The sequence below is a fragment of the Sorghum bicolor genome, chromosome 2 (genome assembly GCF_000003195.3).
Source record: "Sorghum bicolor cultivar BTx623 chromosome 2, Sorghum_bicolor_NCBIv3, whole genome shotgun sequence".
NCBI classification, from domain to species: domain Eukaryota; kingdom Viridiplantae; phylum Streptophyta; class Magnoliopsida; order Poales; family Poaceae; genus Sorghum; species Sorghum bicolor.
The window spans coordinates 2,597,524-2,622,357 of record NC_012871.2 but is presented as its reverse complement, the minus strand read 5'-3'; the positions used below and the strand labels follow the sequence as shown (position 1 = coordinate 2,622,357).

General features: G+C 43.9%; 4 protein-coding genes across 4 annotated transcripts; 2 read left to right on the top strand and 2 right to left on the bottom strand.

Annotated features, from left to right (window-relative positions):
• On the top strand, nt 16,119–16,907 carry LOC8086387 (protein app1). The gene has a single exon (XM_002461386.2). It carries the CDS (start codon nt 16,210–16,212, stop codon nt 16,696–16,698), a length of 489 nt encoding a protein of 162 aa, XP_002461431.1. The 5' UTR covers nt 16,119–16,209; the 3' UTR covers nt 16,699–16,907.
• LOC8086386 (transcription termination factor MTERF2, chloroplastic) lies at nt 16,913–20,539 on the bottom strand. The gene is made up of 6 exons (XM_002459280.2): nt 19,977–20,539; nt 19,389–19,794; nt 18,749–18,964; nt 18,441–18,548; nt 17,451–17,725; nt 16,913–17,339 (listed from the first exon to the last, which is right to left on the bottom strand). The coding sequence occupies exons 1-6, from the start codon at nt 20,513–20,515 to the stop codon at nt 17,075–17,077; spliced, it is 1,809 nt and encodes a 602-aa protein (XP_002459325.1). The 5' UTR covers nt 20,516–20,539; the 3' UTR covers nt 16,913–17,074.
• On the bottom strand, nt 21,690–22,854 carry LOC8079904 (BTB/POZ and MATH domain-containing protein 3). The gene is made up of 2 exons (XM_002459279.2): nt 22,829–22,854; nt 21,690–22,398 (listed from the first exon to the last, which is right to left on the bottom strand). Exons 1-2 carry the CDS (start codon nt 22,852–22,854, stop codon nt 21,690–21,692), a joined length of 735 nt encoding a protein of 244 aa, XP_002459324.2.
• On the top strand, nt 22,853–24,322 carry LOC8086385 (BTB/POZ and MATH domain-containing protein 1). The gene has a single exon (XM_002461385.1). It carries the CDS (start codon nt 22,853–22,855, stop codon nt 24,320–24,322), a length of 1,470 nt encoding a protein of 489 aa, XP_002461430.1.

Here is a 24,834-nt window from a genome sequence, read left to right as displayed (position 1 = left end):
ACCCCGAGGCATACGAAAGTGCTTTAGGAATATATAAATCGCTGCTTAATTTAGGAGACATATCCTTTTTTCCTGCACAAAAATGAACATATCTGATTAAATTGGCTCAAAAAGAACTAGGTCACTGTTACAAAATGAATTCTATGGTCAAAATCAATTTTGAGGGCTACTCCCTTTGTCCTGAAAGCTGCAACTTTTAGAGTTGTCCTAAGTCAATTTTTTTAAACTTTGACCAAATTTATAGAAAAAAAAAACGCTAAGATTTATAGTACCAAATTAATACCATTAGATTTATCGTTGAATATATTTTCATAAGATACTCATTTTATGTCATAGATATTGATGCTCTTTTCTATAAAGTTGGTCAAAGTTAAATAAATTTAACTGGCACGGATTCTACGAGTTGAAGCTTTTAGGGACAGTATTTCAGAGGTGGGCAGACCTCGTAAACTTCCCAACTCTATTAATCGGATTAAGAGCAAGTATTATAGCAGGCTGTAAGCTGGCTAAATGCTGAGGTGGAAGAGAGAGAATAGGAGAGAGAGTAAAAGCGGGCTGTAAGCTTACAGCTGGCTCAGACACAAAAACCAAGAAAATTTGTGAGACAGATAAGTGGGTCATGTATTAATAGTGATGAGCTAACCATTATATGAATGGGCTGCAAGAAGGCTGTAAAGAAACCTTACAGCCAGCAGCTGACTGTATTATTATTATTAGCCTTGCTCTAATAACCTGGTTGGACAAGCGCTAAGGAATGCAAATGGGTCATTGCCAACTTCCAAGACCCTGATGGGTAATGCTGCTGTGCTCCGTACACAAGAAACACTTGAAGAAGGTATTGTTCATGCTCTTTGTGTAATTTCTGTTACTACGGCCCTGTTTGGTAGAACTTCCACCGGCTCCAGCTTCTATGACATATTTACTGTTTATGACCATTCATAAGAGTTTCTTTTCTCTCTCCTCTCTCCTCTCATAGAGCTAGTTGAAGCAATTGAAGCTAAAAAACTGGTTTCACTTGCTCCCACTGCTCTGTGAGAGGAGAGAGAGAAAGAGCACATGTGAACAGCGTATGAAGGAGCGGTAGGAGCTTTACCAAATGAGGCCTACTATTACGAGCACTTGAAGCATGACAAAAAAAAATAGCATAGATAAATAAACATTGATAGGAGTGCCTTTTGGAAAATCTATTCACCATGTGTTCTCACTGACCTTCTGTCTACTAGCTTGTGAACTGATTAGCAAAACATCGGAAAGTTTCCATGATGTGAAGTGAAGCTCAGTGATCGGAGTCTCATTTGGTATGTTCTTCCTCATAAGCATCATTTTTTTTCGCTGTTGCATTTATGATCCATTTTTCTTCCTTTGTAATTTTGTAATTTGTTTGAACAGGAATTCTGACTTGATAGAGAGCCTTGAGCTGGAAAATCTTTTGATAAATGCATGCATAACTATGTATTCGGCTGAGGCTCGGAAGGAAAGCAGGGGGAGCTCATGCTCGTGAAGATTTCATGGTTTGAAGCTACTCTTTTAACTCTTACTCTTTTAACTCTTACACTTTCATGAGTTCGTACTAGGTCGAATTGTTTTGATTCCGATTTCGTTGATTTGGTAGCCGCCTCTTTCTCTGAATCTCTGTGTGTTCGTTGTTTTTCTCTCTGTTCGTAGAAGCCGAGCACTAGAACAGGCTCAGCGGCAGCGGTATCCACGCCGGCGCCAGGCACCGTGCGCGCTCCTCACAGCAGTGCTCGCACCACTGTCCAGGCTGGCTCGGCCCCAAGCGCCCTCGTTTCGTGCGAGATCTGCTCTCTCTGTCTGTTCATATTTTCCAGCGTTGGGAGTTGGATTCAGACCCCTTAGTTCGATTTCCAGGCAGAGGAGAGGAGTCCGGTTGCTGGCTCTGTTTTTGCTGCACGTCGAGGTGCTGGCAGTCCAGCATCAAGTGCGTCAGCTCTGTGCACTAGTCCAGCACCTGATGCACTTATAAATAGAGTTGTGATTCTTCCTTACGCTAAGCGCATGGCCCATATAGACATAGGATACTCCTACCTAAAATAGCATAGATCTATGTCCGGAATACTACCCCTATGATGTACTATCGCAATACATAAACTACCAACCGAACACTAAATCATACTATAGTTAGCACGAGTTGGGAAAACTACCATGCGACCAAAGGGCTTATCGGCAAGATTAACCCTTAGAACACCTCTCTTGTGTTGAGAGCAGGTGAAGTCTTCGCAATGAGGGAGTCTTCGCATTGAGGACGGTGGCAAACAAGCCTTTGCATCGACGATGATGACAACATCGGCGCTGATAGGAGTCTTCGCGCCAAGGATGGCTGCAAAGAAGCCTATGCATCATGGATCGCGTCGATAGCGGCAAAACTGCCGACAGAAGTCTTCGCCCCATGGACGATGGCAGAAAAGGCTTCGCACCACGTTTGGCATTGGCATCGGCAAAACAGCCAACAGCATCGGCCAAATGGCCATCCGGAGCCTCAACGCCATGGGCTGCGACAGGCGGTCTCCTCACTACGAACAATGTCGACCCAAGTCTCCACGCTGAAACAACAAAGACAGTACGAAGACCAACGCTCTGCGAAGACTGATGCCCTACGAAGATTGCACATGGATTGTAAGTTGGACCTCTTCATGGGCCGAGATGCTAGAATTGGCAAGGGCCCATTAGCCAAAGGAGTTGTAGAAGTAAAAGACCTAAATGCCCTCGAGAGTACATGTAAGGGAGCATAATATTCTGGCATATGTTGTAGTTGTTGCATGGGCATTTATTTACTGTAAACAGATTGTAACTGTACTCTATAAAAGGAGAGCTCGACCTTGAGGAGCGACGAGAATTTTGAGTGACTTGAAACCCTAATTGTTGTCTCGGCAAACATGCAAGTTGCATCTCAACATTTGAACCTTTGCTAGTCGAAGGCCTTAGCCCTCGAGCGGAGCCTCCGACCCCTTGTGTGTCGAGCAGCAACGAGCTTGCCCCTCATCTTCACTCTCTGTTGGGATCCCCATACGCCAACATTGGTGCCCACCGCGTGTTGGCCAGCAAAAACCCAAGATGGCAGGAAAGAGAAGTGCCTCCACAAGAGCCCCAGTAGCCTCCGCACCAAGGGGAAGGCCAAGGCATAACACTCGTAGCACGTATGCTACAACACCAAATAATGAAGCGGAGGATGATCAAATGGTACAAGATCAACCTCCGCCCGCAGAAGAACAACCACAACCACAATCCATAGCAGCTCAAGAGCTTCAGCAACTGTAGGCCTAGCTGCAAAGCATGCAGCAGGAAAGAGATAGTCACAATAGCTTTTATGGCCAGCCCGTGAGCAGCCCAAGCCTCAGCTCAAGTAGCGGAGATCAGGCAACAACTCATAGTCCTGCAGGTAGAAATACAGATCATGCAGCCCTCGCTACAACCTTCTGCTACCCTCAGTGGCAGACATCCTATAGATCAAAACAACACCAATCCTTTGCCAGCTTAGCTACACAGCTGAGAGTGAAGACCCAAAGCCTCTAGACATGCCAAAAGGCAAAACAGATTTGGCGGATCAAGAGGAAACAAAAGCCATCCCACTGGAACAAGCAATACTAGATAGGAAAGTCATCATTGGTGCCAACCTAAGCGAAGAGGAAGAGTTAGAGCTCATGGAAACACTAGCCAAGAATAAAGATATCTTTGCCTGGCCTTCGAACTCAAAGGAGTCAGCAGAGACATAATACAACATGCCGTGGACATCAACCCGAAAATGGGGCCAAAGAAATAATGACAAAGGCAGCAAAGGCCAAAGTGCAAATGCTTTTGGACACAGACGTCATTAGAGAAGTCAAGTACTCGGAATGGCTTGCAAATATGGTCCTAGTCCCAAAAAAGAATGGAAAGATGAGAATGTGCATAGATTTCACCAATCTAAACAAAGCTTGCTTTAGACCTCTTTCCATTACCACATATAGACGCCTCCGTCGACAAGGCAGCAAGTTACCAAAGATTTTCACTCTTGGACTATTTTTCAGGATATCCCCAGATCTGGCTCAAGAAAGAAGATGAAGAGAAAACAAGTTTCGCCACACCCTTCGCCACTTACTACTACACCAGAATGTCAAAAGGACTGAAGAACACAGGGGCAACCTTTGCTAGAATGACCAAAAAAGTCTTAGGTCCTCAGCTGCAGAAAAACATAATTGCATATGTCAATGACATTGTGGTGATGAGCAAAAATAAAGAGGATCACATAGAAGACCTAAAAGAGACCTTCACCAATCTCACGACAACAGGACTCAAGCTCAACCCAGAAAGGTGCATCTTCGGAGTCGGCAAGGGTAAGATGCTTGAGTACATCATCAGTGCTGAAGGTATCAAAGCAAATCTGGATAATACCAAAGCAATAATGACAATGACAGAACCATCAACCAAGAAAAAATTGCAAATGCTTATAGGCAGAATAGCAGCATTGAATAGATTTATTTTCAAGTCTGCAGAGCGTAGCCTTTGGTTCTTCAAAGCCCTAAGTGGCGGAAATAAGGTAAAATGGGGAGTAGAGCAGTCAGAGGCCTTTAGGCAGCTCAAAAACTATATGGCAACTAATCTATTGGTAACAGTACCAGATCTAGAGGCCCCATTGCTATTACACGTAGCAGCCTCTAAACACACAGTCCGTGCAATCCTTGTGCATGAAAAATAAGAAGGGTTGAAGGCCTTGCAAATGCATGTTTACTTCGTCTCTCTGAAGCACTATCAGGAGCAAAGCTAAACTATACGAAGATAAAAAAATTACATATGCAGTCTTGATCTCCTCAAGAAAGCTGAAGCACTATTTTCAGGAGCATGAGATTTAAGTCCCAACATCCCAGCCACTAGGAGACATTCTAAAGAACAAAGAAGCCTCCAGGATAGGTAAATGGGCCACAAAGCTATCTCAATTTAAAATTACATATGTGCCAAGAACTGCAATCAAATCCCAGGCCCATTTGATGCATGGTTTGTTCTATTTGTCTTAATTACATTTATTAGTGGAACATGATAAGGTTTGGCCCATTTGAAATTTACATATGATGCATGGTTTGTTATGTTTGTGTCTTAATTACATTCATCAATGGAACAAGATAAGTTTTTGCACGACGTAATTTTGAATTTCAAATATGAAAAAAATTCAAACATAATTTTTCTTGGATAAATGATTTCAAATAAAAAGTTGTCAACTATAAAATTATATATAAAACTTTGGTTTTTTTTTATTTCTTCATCCGAGATCGTTTGCATAATTTAAATTTCAATATCTAAGGACTTCAAAGTAAATTTTTGGACCATAAATTATTTTAAATGGAAAACATTACCAACTACAATGTTTTATATTTTCTTGAGATCTGTCACTTTGGTAGTGGTTATTTCTTCACCTGAGGTCATTTGAAAAATTCAAAAAAACTGAACTTTAAAATGTGACACCTTTAAAACAAGATGTGCTGGATGAATAATGATTTCAAATAAAAAGATAGTCAGCTACAAAGTAGTAGATCTCTTCAAAATTTACTATTTTGTTGTAAAGTTTGTCTCTACCCGACTTCTTTTGAAAGAGTTCTGCACCTATTTTTAGAGATGGATCTAGATCTAGCTGCCTCTATAAAAATTGAATTTCAGAGGTTGTTCTAGATCCAGTTGCCTCTAAAAATGTATTTGTAGAGGCGGCTAAATCTAGAGCCGCCTCTAAAGATACTACATGCAAGTGTGATTTTTTTTAACAAAATATGATATGTTTGTGTGGCGGCATGTGTCCTCACTCACATATAGTTCCGGATCTGTCCTCGTGAACCACCATTGTTTGTGTTGTATTCTCGGGTCAGAGCAAGGAACGTGTTTAATGTGATATATGGGTTCATTTCAATTCATAATATTATCTTGGTTTTTTTTGACATTTTTAAAATCTCCACAAGAATTGATGATCACAGCCAAAGTGACATGAAATTGATAAGATCTATATGATCTTTTGGTTATCGGATTTCCTTTATTTGATATTTTTTTCTACATACTATATATGTTCGTTGTCTGAGCATTTTGAATTGATATAATCATTTTGTGTTCTTTTTTATATCAATCATATCTTTGGTGTACCACTACTAAAATTTCTACTTTGTCTGCCACTAGTGGAGAAACACAATATCCATCTTATTCATAAATCAAACATAAGAAAAGCCAACGTACAAACAATACCATCTTGAAAAAAAAAATACTGATTGATGGGAAATCACAAACTACTAATAACAAACATGTGGCACAAAGGGAGGCAGTGAAGGCTATCATATATCAACTGAGGGGCCAGAGCCTAGATTATCCTGGCCTGCCTGACCCTTGTTCCAGTCAAGGCCCAGGATGCCTGCATGAGCAAGCAGAGCCCAGATGTGTGTGAGGAACTCTCCACCATTTTCAAGATGTTGCATGTGTTGCTTGGTGGTGTAGTGTGAGGCAGCGGCATGGATGATTGTCTTGGCCCAGAAATCTTTCAACACCTCCCAACGAAGATTCGTATTCGGCACTTTCTGCAGCTGCTTACCGAGCTTCACTCCTTTTTCGAAGATCCTCCTAGGGTCATCACCCACTCCTGTCCCTTCTAAATTCTTCATTTTACCGTAAATCTTAGAACGCCTATAGAAGAACCCGAAAAGCTCTGTACGTTCTTCCATAAACTTTCTTGACAACTCTGCTATATCTGCCTCGTGGTACGGAAGAAGTTCTGGGACATATCCAATCAAGTATGCACAATATCTAGACAAATGAACCGCGACGCCTCGGTTATGAGTAATAATTCTATTTCTTTTGTGGTTTGGAAGTACTCCACAAGAAGTAGTTTGTAGCACATGTCCAAAAAAGGGTGCACAATATCTAGAAAAATTAGCTGCAAAGCCTCGGTGCTTATTGCATCGGCATCGAGCAGCTCGATTACTAGGAGTAGGACATTCTGTATCACAATCACAATATTCTGTTGCGATGTGCCAGATTAACATGACTTCCAGCTGAGAGAGGCCCTTGAGTGCCCAAGAATACTCCGCAAACATTTGGTTCTGCCGTAGTGATGTTTGTCCATTGCTAGTTAGGTTGTTGCCACATGTTGATATGAGCGATCTAGCAATAGCTCTCTTCACTCCATCAGAAACCTCTACTGGGTCTGGCTGTTTGCAATTCCATTGGAAAATAACCGAGTGCTGGTTAATCTTGTTTCTCAACTGTCTAGAAACCCTAAACCTTCTGAGAAAACCAATAACATTTTCAATAACAAATGCATTTGGTTGCCACCAATATTTCTTGACAAACATGGAGACTAGTGATACCTGGACCCAATTTGAAGTCAGATAAAACCATGCCTGCACTAGCTCCACTAGGAGGGCCACACCAAGAACTAGTAGAGTGATGATGTAATCAGCATCTGAAATTTGTACTTCTATGATAGGATTTGGTGTCTCAAGAACCAGTGAATTTCTAATTATAAACACTCCAACAACTAAAATTAAAGTTATCTTGAGTAGAAACACAGATTCAATGAATGGCACCGGTAATAAATTCATCCGGACGAAGGTATGGTAGTACTTTGTGAAGAAGAAATCATAGCAGAAACCCAACTCTACCTCAATAATTCTGAATGCTCTTTTGAAATCCCCTTCAGATGGCAACAATTTTTTGAATACAAAATCATGGTCTTTTAGAAGGCTGGTTTTGGGATAGACATTCCCGAAATAGCGCTTTTGCACAAGCCGCTGAAACAGGGCACAGGATAGGCACAGGTCTTTCAATGCTCTGCCATCAGCTGAGTTGCCACAACAATCCCATATCTGGTCAATGGTAATGTGTCGACACAGACGATGACAGACTGTATACTCGTAGGCCTTCATGCTCTGAGGGTCAGAGTCACTCGCACCATCACTTGCAGTTTCCTCCGTCCTCGTCTCTGCACCTTGTGTGCGACGACTGCTGTTCCTAATGATTGGGGTGAAACGACTCCACTTATGCTGGTATCCAAGACCTACTAAACTTACAGAATCAAAGAACTTTGTAAAAAAGATGACAAGAACAAGAGCAAAGACACAGTTTGAACTTGCTCTGGCATTCTTGATCCCATGACGCTTTAGGTCAAAGACTGCCTTCAAGGTAAAAGTATTTGGATCCATTAGGGCAAGAAACATCAGAACATAGAAGGCATACCGAAGATACTCGACACAAGCCTGTATAGCCTTCTTGACATAGCTGTCACAGAAATCATATTGTTGTACGGCGGCCGTGCCCGCTGAAGCCATGATGAGAAAACCAGCCCAGACGGGATAGGACGAATTCTTGATCGGGGAGGGCTGCATCGTGCCCAAGGTGTAGATGATGAGAGGGTCCATAAGTTTGGTCCACAGCTGCAGGCCATATTTGAGGAAGGAGTTGTGCCACTGCCGCTTGCAGCAGCCGAAGACGAGCTGGAGAAGCAGCAGCACAGCGGCCGCTATCACTAGACGTTCCACCTGGATGATCGTCCTCCTTGGATGCTTCAGCCAAGGGGACAAAGCCTCTATTGCCCTCGTCATGTTTACTACTCCATCTTGGTTGGAGCCCGGCTCCATTGATCCGAGATGAGAATGAAGATGTGTGTTGCTAGCTGTTGCTCTTGAGGAATTGGGTGTTTGTCTCGGAACTATAAATGTGCAGGTTAATACTGTATATATAGTGCTGGCTTCTTTGTGCTCCTTCTGAATTAGGGGTGGTCCGATCGATAGGATGGCGAAAGTACCATGCGGTTTTAGGGATTCCAGCATAAATAAATGGACCTCGGAGTCCATGTCTTTTTGTGTATTATATATTAATTAACGTATATCTTATCTTCTGCACAGTACTACTCCGTGGTTTCCACAAACTTTGGTTACCTTTCCGTTCATCGTGATAGATTGATGACCATTAGCCACTCTGTAGATTGGATCTAGCCAATGGAGTATAGGATCTTACAGAATTGAAGAAAAAAGTTGCTTTGTAACGCCCATTATTTGCCATCAAATAACAATTATTTACTAAAAACGTTCACTTTCTCGTCAGTCGGTAGTTCATTGCCTTTTCTCTTGTGCTCCAAAAGCATCTCCAAATGGTCCTATTTAAATCCAAACTTTTTTCTTCAATTCTGTAAGATCCTATACTCCATTGGCTAGATCCAATCTACAGAGTGGCTAACGGTCATCAATCTATCACGATGGACGGAAAGGTAACATGGAAACCACGGAGTACTGTGCAGAAGATACTCCTCCATATCATGAAGGTAGACGTTTAGGACATGATTGTGGTAACCAAGGAGTGATTAATTAGAGGTTAATTTTCCATCTTTACCCTTATTAAATAGCAGTGTGCGTGCTATCTAAACAACAAACTATCCTAGCTCAGTTGGCTTGCATTGCGTAGCTCGAGGCTGGTGTCCCTGGTTCGAACCCCTTGGGCAACATAATTTTTTGCATGCATTATGCATGGCACTGTAGCTCGTGCACTCGGCCGTTCACAGGCGCTGTTGCTGCTGGTTTTTGCTTCGCGTGCTGCTGCTTTCACTTTCGCGCGCGGCGCTGCTGCTCTTTGCTTTGCCGCCGGCGCATGCATTATGCATGGCACTGTAGCTCGTGCACTCGGCCGTTCACAGGCGCTGTTGCTGCTGGTTTTTGCTTCGCGCGCTGCTGCTTTCACTTTCGCGCGCGGCGCTGCTGCTCTTTGCTTTGCCGCCGGCGCTCGCCATTTTCAATTTAGAATTTCGGCTTTGAGTAGCGTGCGGCGAGCGGCCATCGCGCGGCGAGCAGCCAGCACGCGGCGAGCGGCGAGCGCGATCACAGGCGAGGGAGCCATCAGTGGACCACCAAGAATAGCAGAGGAAGATGGAGAGCGCGCGCGAGCAACCAGCGTGCGGCGAGCGGCGTGCTTAGCTTTGAATGCTGGGCAAGAACCGATGAGTGCATGCATGTATTAATGCTGCGTCGAAGCTGAACAGCCGGGGGCAAACAAGTCCGGTTTTGATCTCCCACACTCAGAACGTCAACTAACGTGAAATTAGCACCAAAGCCTAAAACGTCTACCTTCATGATATGGAGGGAGTAAGATATACGTTAATTAATATAATACAAAAAAAGACATGGACTCCGAGCTAGGTCCATTTATTTTAGGAATATTCATCGATCGGACCACCCTTCAGAAGGAGCTAGGTCACAATGCAGACTCTATCATAGAGTCTAAAGTTATTTATTACCTCGTACAATGTGGACTTAGAGTCTAAATAAGACTTGGAGTGTTATTTTTTCTATATCTTTCTTCAATAAATATGCTGCGACATCAGCAAAATACTATAAATAATATGTAATTAATTGTCTTGGACTCTGTGATAGAGTCTTGCATTGTGAGTGCCCTTAGGCTAGTCTCAATGCATGTTTCATGAGAGTGTCATGCACATTAAATAGTATGTCACATAAGCAAAATTGCTGACGTGGCAGGGTATTAAATGAAGGAGTTTCATCAGATGAGAGAGGAGTTTCATCCCTATGAAACTCATGTGGCTTGGTTACCTAGTTTATAGTCTTGGTAATTGTGCCATGAAACTATGCATTGAGACTGGTCTTAGGAGCAAAGCTCTTGTACCAAGGAAGGTGGTGAAGTATCTACATACCCCTACTATCTATGATTATAACTGGTAAAAAGTAGTACTAATAGTACAAGCAGCAGTAGGATTTGAATGGGAGGAGCCAAAGGATAGGCTGGGAGCTAGCCGTTGGTTAGTGGACAAGACAACTGCTCGTGCGGCACCTATGTTCTGGATCCAAACATAGCCAACGACGTTTTTTTTGACAACATGTGAATCTCAGAACGACTCTTTTAAAAGAACGGAGGGATTATTATTTTGTGTTCAAGTAGTATTATTCTTTTATTACTGTTGCAACGTACGGACACATCTACGTCTGATACGAATCGTACTGTACTCCGAGTTCACCTAACTAGTTACGAACAAAGACCGGATCCATATTTCAGCGTCCAATAAAAAGTTCTTGGAGCTCATGTGTAGTGACGTTCAATTCAAAAAAAGGGTATATATCTAGTTAGAGACACAAGGATAAAATTCCAACATATATAAAACTAGGAGGATCCCCCTCCCCCCGCGCTGCTGTGGATATATGATAGTGAATTGTTTAGTTAAATAGCTTACATATTGACAGAAATATGTAGTGAAGTTTTGCTTTATAATAATATATATACTAGCAAATTTGCTTGCAACGGAAGAAAAAAATCTATTAAACCTTAAAGTAAAATGAGAACGTTACATACTTATTTTTTTATACACTTCCCATTAGAATTTACAATAATGAGTTATAGTTTATTTTATAATAATCATGACATCTATGGAGTACATTATAAGTTAATATTTGCAATAATATGAAAGTATCCGGTTAAATATGTTTTGAATTAAAAATTTAATTTTGATAGATATTTTTTCTTTTGTTGTAAGACATAAAACTATTTAGTCATAAATGTATTGTAACTTTAATTTTATATTATCATTGTGTTGGTAGACTTACATCTCTCTCAATTTAGTGGCATATATGTAATTATATTATCTAATCTAAGTCGGTAATGGTTTTTTTGACAAGGATTGGTCTATCCATTCATGACTATAATAGAGGTTTCTCTCAATTTTCTTATAATAGCCCACATCGAGAATCACATTATTATATGCATATAGCTTAGAGGAGCTACTTAAAATTTCAGTTCACGGATGGATTAATTGGATCCTCAGCTCATTCAAATTCTAATAAATTTTTTTATTACTTATGAAAACTAGTTTAACATTTTATGGTTAAAATATTTGTTTATTAATAATTAAAGAAAAGTTAAGGGTTCAATTTCTACAAAGCCGGCCTGCACTTGACGCTAAGTTACTTGCCTCTGTATTTCTATTTTATATGGACTCTGTTATGCAACGACGATCCGCACCACTAGATATATCGCTAGACTCTTTAATTTTTTTTAATTAGCACATCTGTTGCACGCACCTTATATAACTTTGGCCTTTCCTCCGTCCATCGTGACGAGCACTCGCGATTCCCTGGATTGGATCTAACCTATGTGAAGGTCCACTTGTCAAAAAAATAAAAAAAATATGGAAAGGTCCTAAAGGATCCTATAAATTTTGAGTAAAAGTTTGTTTGTTTATGCCGAGTTGCTGATAATTGTCTATCCAAATTCACTTTATTGTTCATTACATTTTCTCTCAATCGTGATGTTACTTTAGCATTTTTTTTGAGAAAAAAAGGTCGTGGTATAAGAGCAAGGCTAATAATACAGCCAATTGCTGGTTGTAAGGTTTCTTTACAGCCTTCTTGTAGCCCAGTTATATAATGGTTAGCTCATCATATTAATACATTACCCACTTGTTTCTCTCATATACTTTATTGGTTCTTGTGTCTGAGCCGGCTGTAAGCTTACAACTCGCTTTTACTCTCTTTCCTCTACATCATCATTTAGCCAGCTTACAGCCTACTATATAATAGAGCAAGTATTATAGTGGGTTGTAAGCTAGCTAAATGCTGATGTGGAGGAGAGAAGGGAGAACAAAAAAACTTTGTGAGAGAGATAAGTGGGTCATATTAATAGTGAATAGCTAACTATTGTATGGGTAGGTTGAAAGAAAGCTGCAAAGAATCTTACAGCCAGTAAATAGGCTATATTATTAAACTTGCTCTAAGAGCAAATATTATAGTGGATTGTAAGCTGGCTAAATGCTGAGGTGGAGAGAAAGGAAGATAGAGAGGAGAAACAGGTTGTAGCATAGAAACCAAAAAACTTTGTGAGAGATAAGTGAGCCATATATTAATAGTGAATAGTTAACTATTGTATAGGTAAGCTAAAAGGAGGCTATAAAGAATCTTACACTACGATTAAACTTGCTCTAAACATATTTCGGCGTCAGGATGTGTGGGATGTATTTCGAGATGGGTCAGCGCGGAATCGAGGCAGAGAGGTGGAGGGGAATCATCCTGGCAGCGCAGAGAGTGCGGGCCGCGGAACGAGAGCGCGGCAGCTAGGCCATCAGCTGCGTGGCTACCTGCAGGCCAGCGCGGGGAAAGGGCGAGTTAGGCCGCGGCTGGACCGGGCTGATTGTTGGCTAGTACAGTAGTTTTTTTTCAAGGCCTTGTATCAATTCGATATATTACACTTGACAGTTTCTAATTTTGTCATATTTGTAATCTGAAAACACTGAGATTACTTGAGCGCAACACCAGGTGTGATGGATCAGATACCTCCAAGGTTGCCTTTATCTGCAAACACACACACACACACACGGCTTATGCAACTGAGTAGAGCTGTATGAACACACGACCACCTGTTAACAACGGGTTTTTGTCTAAGAGCAACTCCAGCCCAAGTCCCTAAATTAAGTCTTTAAATTTTTATTTACATGCTATGATAAAAAAAGTAGGAGCTCAAATTAATACCCAACTCCAACTCACCTCCTAAACAAGTAGGATAGAGGTTCTAGATGTGAGGGGCTGAAACTATAATTTGGGAGGGCATGAAAAATGGGAGTCCAAGTAAGAGGTGAGTTGGAATTGATTTTTTTTAAGATCAAATCCCTAGATTTAGAATAGAGACTTGTTTAGGAGGTGAGTTGGAGTTGCTCTAAGGGGTCGTTTGGTTATCCACGAACGGAGGAAGAAAGCAATCCAACTGACGAATTGTCATACAAATCACACAATCATTCCAGCTCGAAATAGTCCAGAGCATGGATCCTAGACAATCAAGCAAGCCCTAAGTGAATTATCTTTCCCCGACAGAGCTACTATACTTGTTTTCTCATGTCTACTGCACAAAACGAATTCTAAAAGTTATTACAATGCTTGTCTATTATGTTTTTCCTGGTAGAGCTATTATAGAACAAACCACTCTCATGATGGACGCGTTTCAACAACTAATAAAGGTAAAAAAGTTTTATCACTAACCCACCATCATGATGGACGATCGATCAGAGAGTGAGCCAAAGTTATTTCATATAGTTATTTCATCGAACACCTGGAAGGAGACAAGGCAGATGAGTGGACAAACATCGCCATGGCAGAAACCAAGTGTTTGATGAGTATTCTTGGGCACTTAAGGATCTCTCTCAGCTGGAAATCATGGTAGTCTGTCACATCGTAACTGAATACTGCAATATTTATGATGATCCTAGTATTGCAAATGAGACTACTACAAGTAGTAATAATCACCGTCACCGAGGTGGACACTTGTTTGGATATGTGCTAGAATTGCTTCGTCCAGACCCCAAAAGAAACATGATTGCTCAAGATAGTCACCGAGGCATTGCAGTTCATTTGTCCAGATACTGTGCATACTTGATTGGATCTGTCTCAGAACTGCTTCCATACCACGAGGCAGATATAGTGGAGTTGTCATATGAGGTGATTGAAGAACATAAGAAGCTTTTTGGATCCTGCTATAAACTTCCTGCGATTTACAATGAAATGAAGAAATTAAAAGGGACAGAAGAGGAAGAAGATGGCACTATGACAATGTTCCAAAGAGGCGTGAAGCTCGGTAAGCAACTAGAGGGGAAGGCAGATGGGGATCGCTGGGAGGTGCTTAAAGATTTCTGGGCCGAGACAATCATAATTGCTGCTGCCTCGCACTACACCACCAAGCAGCACATGCAGCATCTTGAAAATGGTGGGGAGTTCCTCACCCATATCTGGGCTCTGCTTTCTCATGCAGGCATTCTGAGCCTTATCAAGGGCAAGGATAAGGAGGACAAGGCTAATAATCTAGGGTCTGGCCCCTCTGCTGTATGACAACAGATTCAAGTCAACGGTGGCACATCCTTCACCGCCTCCATTTGCCACAAGTTTGTTATTAGTAGTTCGTGATTTTCCATCTATCTCGTTTTTTCCCTACTTTCTTATGTTTGTTGTATGAATGAATGAAATGATGGATACTATGTGTCTTTCATGCATGCTATGGGTCTCATTGTGTTTGGAATATGTAACGCTTGCAATATGTATTAATTCAGAGAATTCAGAGATTGGTTAACCACACTGTACCTTTTGTTTCGCAACTAATATAAGAAGGGAATTGCAATCCATTTGTTGTAGATTTCTTTCCAAGAATCACCACTGTTTAGGTTGTGTTTTTTTTATCATGTTTGGGTTGTGTTTCGGCTATGTAACTCACACTACAATTAGCTTCTTTTCGTCCATTTCCTGTGCACATCTTAAATTGTTTGCTAAAACATATACCGCCTATTGCTTGACTGAATTGCATTGCAAAATATATATTCCCATAGCATTGGCATGTGCGTTGTTTTCTACAACCGCAAGGTACTAGGATTCAAAATTTCTCGAATTTCAATAACTTCAGGGGCGCCCGAAAGAGAAATCCAAAGTTTCATATTATTAGCTAATACATTTATTTTATATTTTTTTTGAACGCAATACATTTATTTTATATTATATAACTCTAGACTCATACTTTCTATTGTTTATTATATATTTTCTTCTCCTCAATATTTTTTTCAGATATAAAATTTTGGAAATTTAATCTTTATGCTGAAGTCTCTCAAAAAAATTCAGCGAAGTTCCAATCGAATTCCGGTAATTCTGGGAGTAGCCAAAGAATTCTAATACTTAAATTAAGACCCATCAATAGTACTGTTTTCATTGAAATGGAGCGCTAAATGTCGCTTTCAAGGAAGTGCTTCCCAGGCCAGACTGAATTTCTGTTTCAGATTATAGCACGTCCCTGCCCCATTTCAGGAACAGCTGAACAAGATTAGCCAAGAAGGTGAGCTGCTGAACCTGAACCTAAACCATGCAAGACGATCCAGCTTCGGCCAGATGGTGACCTAACTCTGGAAGAAATATATATACATGGTCACATGGACACGCAACGTCATCCACCTCGATGATCCGTCGTCTCACCAAACGAAACAAAAGCATCTTGAAACGGCTCGGGAAGGCCAACAACGTACCAATGTCAGGTGATGGCACGTCGACGACCATTGTCGCTTGTCGGACGATGAACTACTCCAAGTTTTTTTTTTCTTTTCGATCACAGGGCCTCCAACAGCTATAAATCGCTAACCATCTCTCGTCTCTTCTTGCATCGCAATTCACAAAGACAATCGAAATTGCAGCAGCAAACTGCTGTGCACCAGTAGCTCTTGAGCCACCAATGGCATCCACCTCGAGCCTCCCTGCAGTGGCCCTCGTCGTGGCGCTCATGCTAGTCCTAGGCAACAGCGGCACTTGCCATGCGGCTCGCCTGCTCGCCGACGCCACGGCGCCTGCCGCGGCACCAGCTGCTGCCGTGCCAGGCATCCCGGCTCTGCCGAAGCCGACGACGGTGCCAGCGATCCCCACCGTGCCCGTGGTCACCATGCCACCAATGCCTGCCGTTCCTGCGGTCACCGTACCGTCCATGCCAGCAGTGCCCGCGGTGACGCTGCCACCAATGCCTGCGGTGCCTTCCGTCCCCGCGGTGCCTGCCATGCCGAACGCCGCCGCGCTGCCACCCGTTCCCGCCGCCGTCGTGCCTAAGTTGACAACACTGCCACCGATGCCGTCGGTGCCTTCCATCCCCAAGGTGACGCTGCCGCCGACGCCCTCCTCCATCCCTGGCGTGCCAACAATGCCATTCCTCGCGCCACCTCCAAAGGCCTAAGAGAGTTTTACTGTCTTGCACCCAAGCCTCTCTGCTTCTGCAGTTGTGTGCTCTGCTCCGTTCTGCACTTGCTTTGTTCTGTTGTGCACACCTTTCCCCATATTTTTGTGTAAAGTTTTACATACTTTATTTGGTCAATTATGTATTTATGTATGTATTCACTCATATATGTATGATCTTAATTTCGATTGATGATAGCATGTCTACAATTCCATCTTCGTTATTAATTCGTCGTGGGTCACAACATTAGCATTTTCACATTCTTACCCACAGTAAAATATGTTTCATTTTTCTTTCCTTCAGAACAACATGTACAGGTACAAGGTAAGGAAGCTGTGCTGTGCTTGTTTTTGCAGAACTACCTGCGTTCATCTATCTAATCCACCACATCTATGCTATCTTGGCATGCTGGTGCTACTGTACCTTCTGTTTCCCTGGATGTCTCTGAAGAACCTGAAAATGTCTCCGGACAAGCCTTTCTAGCTTCAAATCTCGCTCTCCTCTCGACAGCCTCTCGCACCCTCTGTGCAAACTCTTCGTCAGAGCCAGTCAGCATGTACCGCAGCTTCATGTTGATCCTGTTCGCCACCAAAGTTTGGTGTCGAGGCTCTATCCTGTCCTCCAGGGAGTAACTGAAGAACCTGGAAACCATGCAGTGGCAGGCATTAGGGGGTGAGGCTCACAACAATGACAAAAGTCAACTAGGCTACCAGTCTTTTCATGTTAGAAGCAAACATGAGCTCCAAACTCACCGAGGAAATTCAATGAGGTCCTTCAGTGGCCGCACCATTACACGCCTCAAGTACTGGTATTTTGGTCTCAGGATATCCACATTGTATCTGAGAAGTGTTGGGAAGTCGGCAATCATCTGACCCAGCACAAAGTGGTAGATGCCCAGTGACCGGAAGTACTTGACACTAACTTCTAGCTTATGGGCAATACTACAGCCCAAGAGCTGTGGATCCAAGGCAATAACCTTTCCGATGTCATCCTGTTTTACTCCACCTTTCGTCAGCAGGAATATAACCTATGATTTACACACGTGTGAGACAGATGGAGTAGCATATAAGGAATAAGTAGAAGTTTTTAAAAATTGAAATTATACACTGAGCCACGGTGAATTTCATCCCTTGTTGTCAGTCACAACACTAACATATCCAAACAAAACACTAGGACAGTTATCTAATTCTACTTCACTGTTACTAACTTTGGTTGTTCAATTTCAAGTAGTGCACGTCATTGCTGCAAGGTTTGTATCAGGTCCACTTGGATAGAATTATGTCCCTTGTTATACACCACAACACCAGCACTTCTAAACAAGGCACTAGGACAGTTGTTGATGTTTAATTTAAGTTAATGCATCATTGATGCAAGACACATATTAGGTTCAAACATTTTATACCTAACAGCTATGCACAAAGTAACTGCTGGGTGTTAGTTCATCATGGTAAACCAATATTAAGAAGTACTGTATGTAAGTACCAACACGCTGTGTTGTCAAAGGTTTGGTCATACAAAACTCCAGTTATATGAGTTTAGTGCCTTTGATAGAATGTAGCTTTCTGAGACTACTTAGTTGCTACCTATACTGTCCCAACAGCCAATTGACAGAAGTCCCTACATTATGTACACTAACTTCCTATCAAAACTGGTAGTATAAAAAACTGATGCAATAAACTCCAAACAAAATGTAACAATACTTACTGAAACTGAAAGAATAATAATGAGATATAAGAACAAACCACTGGGCGTATTTTCTTGTACAGGCTATACGTTAATACAGGAGGGAACTTCACAAGCACATTGCCGATTGCATCACTCCTCACACCAATATCCATTAGAAATTGTACCTAAAATTTAGATGTTTGTATAGCAGATTTCAGTACATCAGAGCAAAATCCCAGTAGAACAGAAATACGGAAACACTTAGTCCTATTGGACAGTTTAACATGTTTAAAAGTCATGATATTTTAAAGAGCAGCTTAATAAAAATCATAACATCTACACGAATTGAAGTGTGTGAAGAGTGTCAAAGCAATTAAGAGATTACCTTTGGTACAATCACTGTCTCCAAATCAAGACAGAATATTGTTGGTTGGACCATCAACATTCGTTTCATGCCATCCCTTGTAATGTTAAGGTGATACAGGTATTTCACAAGAGGTTTCCACCTTTCTTCAATGCTACAGGCCATGAGCTGTGGCTTGAAAGCCAGTAACCTCCCAAGTTCTTCAGTGCTTAAACCAAATTCTTTCAAATATTGAACCTGTGACAAAGAATGCTTTTCGTTAGCGACTAGAAAAATAGATGTCAAGACTCAAGAACTGAAAACAGTACTTAAAATATATCAGTAACTTTACGTACAATGAATGCAATTTTAACAAGTTCCTCCTCAGTTCCATTAAATGGGTAATATCATATGGCACTCTAAACTTGAGATCTGCACCAATCAGGATATTAACACTATACTAAAAGGGAGGAAGTAGATCAGGACATTATTTTTGTTGAGCCCTCTCTCTTTTATTATTGGACAGATCCAACTCAATCTTAAACCATTCTGAATATCAAATAGACTCTTGCTTGCCCATAGCAAGTGGCAGTAAATAAAATACAGAAAAGGAAAGGTGCATCTACACATATGCAATGAGCAGCAAAAATATCACAGAACTGAACTAAATGCAAGCAAACACCTTACTGTTCATCTCTTCCAGGCTTAAAAATCCAAGAACTCTTGGATAATCATAGACCATTGTGCCAAAGTCCTTCTCGTCCATTCCCAAATCCGTATAAAACCTGACCCGTGTCTCCAACTCATCCATTGGCAAGCTCAGCAGCTGTGGACATCTGCTGACCACATAACCAATCCAATCTCTCCTGACACCATGGCTTTCCAAATAGCCGATAATCTCTTCCAGTTCTTCAAAACTTCGGTTCAAGAAGGATCCACCATTTGCAAGGACGCGCCCCAAAAAGTCTCCTTTTACATAAATGGACCTTAGCCACTTTATCATCCTCCTAACTTTCCCCAAATCGCCAGAACATGCGCAAACGACTTTTGCGATTTGGGGATATGTCATTGAATTGTGCTTGAACCACCTGAAGTATGCAATGTAACAATCTCAATGCTAATTGGGGTCTTAGGGAACTACATGGCTAAACTACAAAAACTGCATTTTTATGACTTGCAAATTGCAATGGTAATCTCAATTCTTATGCATACTGAACAGTAGTTCTTCGAAGGAAGAAATAGATGAAAGAAGCAAAGCTGCGACATTTACTTGACTAGCTCGACGAGGCCGGACTCCAGGATGTACGCCTTTGCCCGGGCGTTGAAGGACATGTGGGCGAGGTCGGGACGGTCCCGCCGCATCGCGGCGGCCTCGACGACGACGCGGTCCACGAACGGGCCCATCCGCGACATGAGGTTCTTGACGTAAGTCAGACCGCCGACCTTCCCGCCGCCGAGCGCGGCCACGAGCGCCTCGGCGGCGACGGCGCGGCGCACCTGGAGGGCGCGGCGCACGACGGCGTCCTCCGCCTCGGAGAGGCCGGCGGAGGCGGAGCTTGTTGGAGAGGAGACCGAGCCCGGGAAGCGGGGCTCCCGGCGCGGCGCGAGGGAGGCGCCCTCGGCGGCGAGGAGCGCCGCGGAGGGGGGCGGAGCCGGGGGTGGCAGGACTGGGTGGGTTGTGGTGGTGGGGTTCTGAAGGCGCGAGACGGCGACGACGGAGGGCAGGCGAAGGCGGGGGCGACGGCGGGAGGTGGGACTTGGGGTGTGGAGCGGGAGGCGGAGGTGGGAGTGCGGGAGAGCGGCGGCCATTGGAGTGGAGTGTGTGACTGAGGTGGAGCGTACCTCCAATGTCCTATCCATCCTCTCTTTATTTATTTTTTTACCCGTTTTTTTTAATTGACTGCCTTTGGGCGTGTGAAAAAACGTGAACATTTCAAACATTCTCTGGATTTTTATCTTGATAATTCTGTGTTATATAAGAGATTTGGTGGCAAGTGTGTAGTGTAGTCCACTTCATGTTTATGAGTAAATCCAATCACTATCAAGCAAGGACACAATTACATCCAATAGGGTTCTTTTTCGCTAATATCAAGACGTCATTATTAAGAGAGAATCAAAGCAAGTGTGTCGTAGTGTTTTAGAAAAAAAGACATGATTTATGGGTATTTCTAGGAATACACGGTGCAAAAAAATATAGTCCATGACACCTTCAAAGAAGTCACGTCAATGATTCTTGGTCACCAGACTAAAAACAAGGTTAGTTTTCACACTGCCTCTATCTTAAAATACGAGGGAATGCGCATGGATATGCATCTCATAAGTACATATCCACATGCATATAGTCAGTCTCTTATGTTATAGGATGAAGATAATTGGACAAGAAGTGACACCAAAAGATGCCAAGAAGGAAACAACACGCACAAAAGGTATGACATTTAGGCTCTCGTTCTGGAGGAAAAACACCCACAAGGCTTGACATTTAGGCTCTCGTCCTAACCTTTTATCGATATTCTCCTAAAAAGTGAACCCTAGACACGCCAGTGGTGCCATCTTCACCACACCTATTGAAGAGCTAAACCTTCCAAGGTCTCCCACCTGGGTCATATGGAGAGAGATACATCAAGCGAGGTTATTGGGCATTAGGGATCCGGCGAAACACTTCCAAGAAATCAACGATAGCAATAGCAAGTCCAAGCCCTGATATTATTGATATAAAAAGACATCAAGTTCACTTTATCCGTATCAAAAATAAACTGATAAACAGGACTATCGGATTTATCGAAAAACTTCATGATAAAAGAAAACAAAATAGTGGCTCAACTTTTGCACAAAATTATGTAAGCGGTCTCTAAAGCATTTAACATTGAGAACTACTAGCACATAATAATGTTCGCACAAGATAATATCACACACTTTCACATTGGTGGACTAGTAAAATTGGAATTTCAGGTGATAAATAAATAACTAAATTTCACTGGATTATTCAAACGGGGCCACGGCAGATGGAATAGCAGAAGTTGGCAAATTTCTCCAAGAAATTAGTCTCGGCAGGCCTGCAGGCATGATCGCGCTTGCACAGGTCGTCGTCGCACTCGCAGAGCATCCCCAGGCCCAGCCTCGCCATGTCGTGCGCCGGCACGACGACCTTCTCCTCCACGGTGGTCCGCTCCTCGACGACGGTGACCGTGCACCGGACGGCGAAGCAGTCGTCCTTGAGGAACCTGGACCGCTCCAGCTCCTTCACGCTGATGAACTTCCGGTGACCCCAGCCGCAGTTGTCGCCGCCAAAGGTGCGCAGGCCCTCCGACTTCTTGATCAGCGTGCCTTGTTGGTGACCGTACGCCGTCGCCGGCGGCGTGCCTTGGTGACGCACCAGAGCCAACTCGTACTCGGCGAGGACGACGACGGAGTCATTGCAGAGGTTCTTCAGGTACAGCGAGACGAAGCCGGCGGCGTCCTCCTTGGTGTTGCCGTTGAGGTAGCATACGATCCTCCAGGTGTGACCTCCGACCTCGAACGCAGAGGACTCGATGTAGCTGCCGTTCTCGCCGTGCGTCGCCTTGAGCCTCGAGTAGCCCTGGACTTTCAGCATGTGGTGACCGGTGGCGACCGCCGTGGCGGCGACAGTGTGGACACCGAGACCTCCACCGCCTCCTCCTCCGCCTCCTCCGTGGCGGTGGCGCCGCTCGCATCTAAGGGCACGTAGCTGACCGGCGGTAACGGCGACATATCGCCGGATTTTTGTTCTTTTAATTTGTTGCTAAACACACGATAGATGCAGATTACAAGGTTTTGGAAGATTTATGTATATATATATGGAAAATTTATTTGACTCGATCGCTCTTGAAAAGGGCCGTCTCCTAAGCCAACACGTTTTATCTCCCAACTAGATAGGCACTCCAGATGCCGGCCCAAGACTTTGCGCGGCATCGCTGATCTATTTCTCTCCATATATATACAACAAAATTTCGTAGCTTCCAGAAATTAAAAGAAAACATATTTTTTTAGAAAAAAAAATGTGATCGCACGCACGATAAAATCTGCCTCCACCGTTGCATATATATAAGTATTTCTTATCGTTTCGGTCGCCAGCCCAGCCCTGGAAATTAATCTTACTTCTACCTTTCCACGTCGCCGGCGCCGTACATGGAGTACTTCAAGAATCACATGACGATGAAAATCGGCTCCTGCGCGGAGGCCAACAAGCTGGGCAACGGCAGCTACGTCAAGTCCGACAGTTCCAAAGCTGGCGGTCACTCCTGGCGCATCGCCTTCTTCCCCAACGGCAGGCTCGCCGGCACCACCGCATCCATGTCCCTCTTCCTCCTGCTCGACGACGACGACGACAACGACAACGCCAAAGGCGCCAGAACTGCCACCGCCGCCGCAGCCGACGGGGACGTCGTCCACGTGAAGTTCAGGTTCATGATGCACGAGGTGTACGACGACAGGTCGCCGGTTTTCATGTCTGGCACGGTCGCCACGGCCGCCTTCAGCAGGCGGAGCAACGCGCACGGCTTCGAGCGCTTCGTCTCGCGCGACGACTTCGAGAAGACGGCGCTTTTCAAGAGAGATCGCTTCGCGATCCAGTGCCGCCTCACCGTCTTTCCCGCCGGCAGTAAACGGGCCGCCGTCCAGATGTCGCGCTCCGTCCGGCCGGATCCATCAGTCGTGCAGGCGCCGCCGCCGTCACCTGCCTCGCCGAAACCATCTGTAGTGCGAGCGCCACCGCCGACGCCGACGGTGCCGCCGCCGGCGCCGGCTGCCTCACCGAAACCACCGGTGGTGACAGCAGCACCGCCGTCGCCGGAATCTGCCTCGCCGCCGGCACCATCTGCCGCAATGTCGAGTGCGCCGCCGCCACCGTCTGTCCGACCAGAACAAGTCGTCGCAGGGGTGAGTGGATCGCCAGCATCTTTCCCGGCGAGACAGAGGCCCAGGGCGCCGCCGCTCTCTGGGCTGCCGGCCGACCTTGGCCGCCTCCTAGCGACAAAGGAAGGGGCAGACGTGGAACTGGAGGTGCAGGGCAAGGTGTTCGCTGCGCACAAGTCCGTGCTCGCCGCCCGATCGCCGGTTTTCATGGAGGAACTCTTCGGACCAGCGAAGGAGGAGGACACCAGCTACGTGCGCATCATGCCCGACATGAGTCCAGAGGCGTTCGAGGCTCTGCTGCACTACGTGTACACCGACACGTTGCCGCCGGAGATGGCCATGGCCATGGCCTCGCTGGAAGAAGGCGTGGTGCTAGCTGAGGGTTTGCTTGCCGCCGCGGATCGATATGAGCTGAAAGATCTGAAGCTGCTGACTGAGCAGAAGATGTGCAATCATGTCGGCGTGAGCACGGTCTTGCCATTGTTGGCGCTAGCGGAGCACTACCAGTGCTGCAAGCTTAAGAAGATGTGTCTAGGGTTCATCAGTTCTTGTGGGAACACAAGGTTGGTGGTCATGGCGACCAATGACCTCGAGATTCTAGCGAGGAGCAGCCCGTCTGTCATCAAGGATGTAATCACCGAGATTTTGGATGCAAGGGAGGAAAGGAGGAGGCGTCTCATCAATTTCTGTATTTTTGCTTTCAGTTTCATCTTGCCATTCTTATTGTTTGCCATTTTTTCTTGAGAAACTATATCAGTGGCTTATTACGGCTGACCTGAACATTGTGTTAAAGCATGCTAGGCTTAATTTTGTGATGCCTGTTTGGTTATTTTTCATCAACAAATTAAGGTTTTTTTTCTTTCGAAAACGTGCGCTGCACGTGCCTCATTAAGAAGAAGAGAGTTTTAAAAGTTACATCTCCCCAAGCCAAATGGCGAAATACCAATGGCACGACAGGCAACACAAATTACAAAGGGCGCCGGCTACCACGGCGGAGCTTGTTTGGTTGTACTTTCTAGGTAAGAAGCTGTGCTCCTAAGAGAGAAGGGTAGAATAAAGAGACGACGCTCTAGACAAAGTTGAATATCGTCAAGTCTCGAAACCCTGCAGCCACCCACTCGGCGGCCTCCTCCTTGGTTTTGCGTGTCCTCGTGGCTCTGAAAGATAACCATACCTTTTTTTAAGTACTAGGTTCATGCCATCGCATTAGGTATTTTTAGTAGATACGAATATACGGATATTTATATTATAAATTT

What these genes read in the sequence shown, in the direction of transcription:
- LOC8086387 (XM_002461386.2), top strand. Translation starts at nt 16,210, where the DNA reads ATGGCATCCACCTCGAGCCTCCCTGCAGTGGCCCTCGTCGTGGCGCTC.
- LOC8086386 (XM_002459280.2), bottom strand. Translation starts at nt 20,515, where the DNA reads ATGGCCGCCGCTCTCCCGCACTCCCACCTCCGCCTCCCGCTCCACACC. An exon ending in GGCCTCGTCGAGCTAGTCAA is followed by an intron (nt 19,795 to 19,976) that starts GTAAATGTCGCA and finishes TGCATACTTCAG; the next exon opens with GTGGTTCAAGCACAATTCAA. An exon ending in GACCTCATTGAATTTCCTCG is followed by an intron (nt 17,340 to 17,450) that starts GTGAGTTTGGAG and finishes CATGGTTTCCAG; the next exon opens with GTTCTTCAGTTACTCCCTGG.
- LOC8086385 (XM_002461385.1), top strand. Translation starts at nt 22,853, where the DNA reads ATGGAGTACTTCAAGAATCACATGACGATGAAAATCGGCTCCTGCGCG.
- LOC8079904 (XM_002459279.2), bottom strand. Translation starts at nt 22,854, where the DNA reads ATGTACGGCGCCGGCGACGTGGAAAG. An exon ending in GGCGCCGGCGACGTGGAAAG is followed by an intron (nt 22,399 to 22,828) that starts GTAGAAGTAAGA and finishes ACGTGCCCTTAG; the next exon opens with ATGCGAGCGGCGCCACCGCC.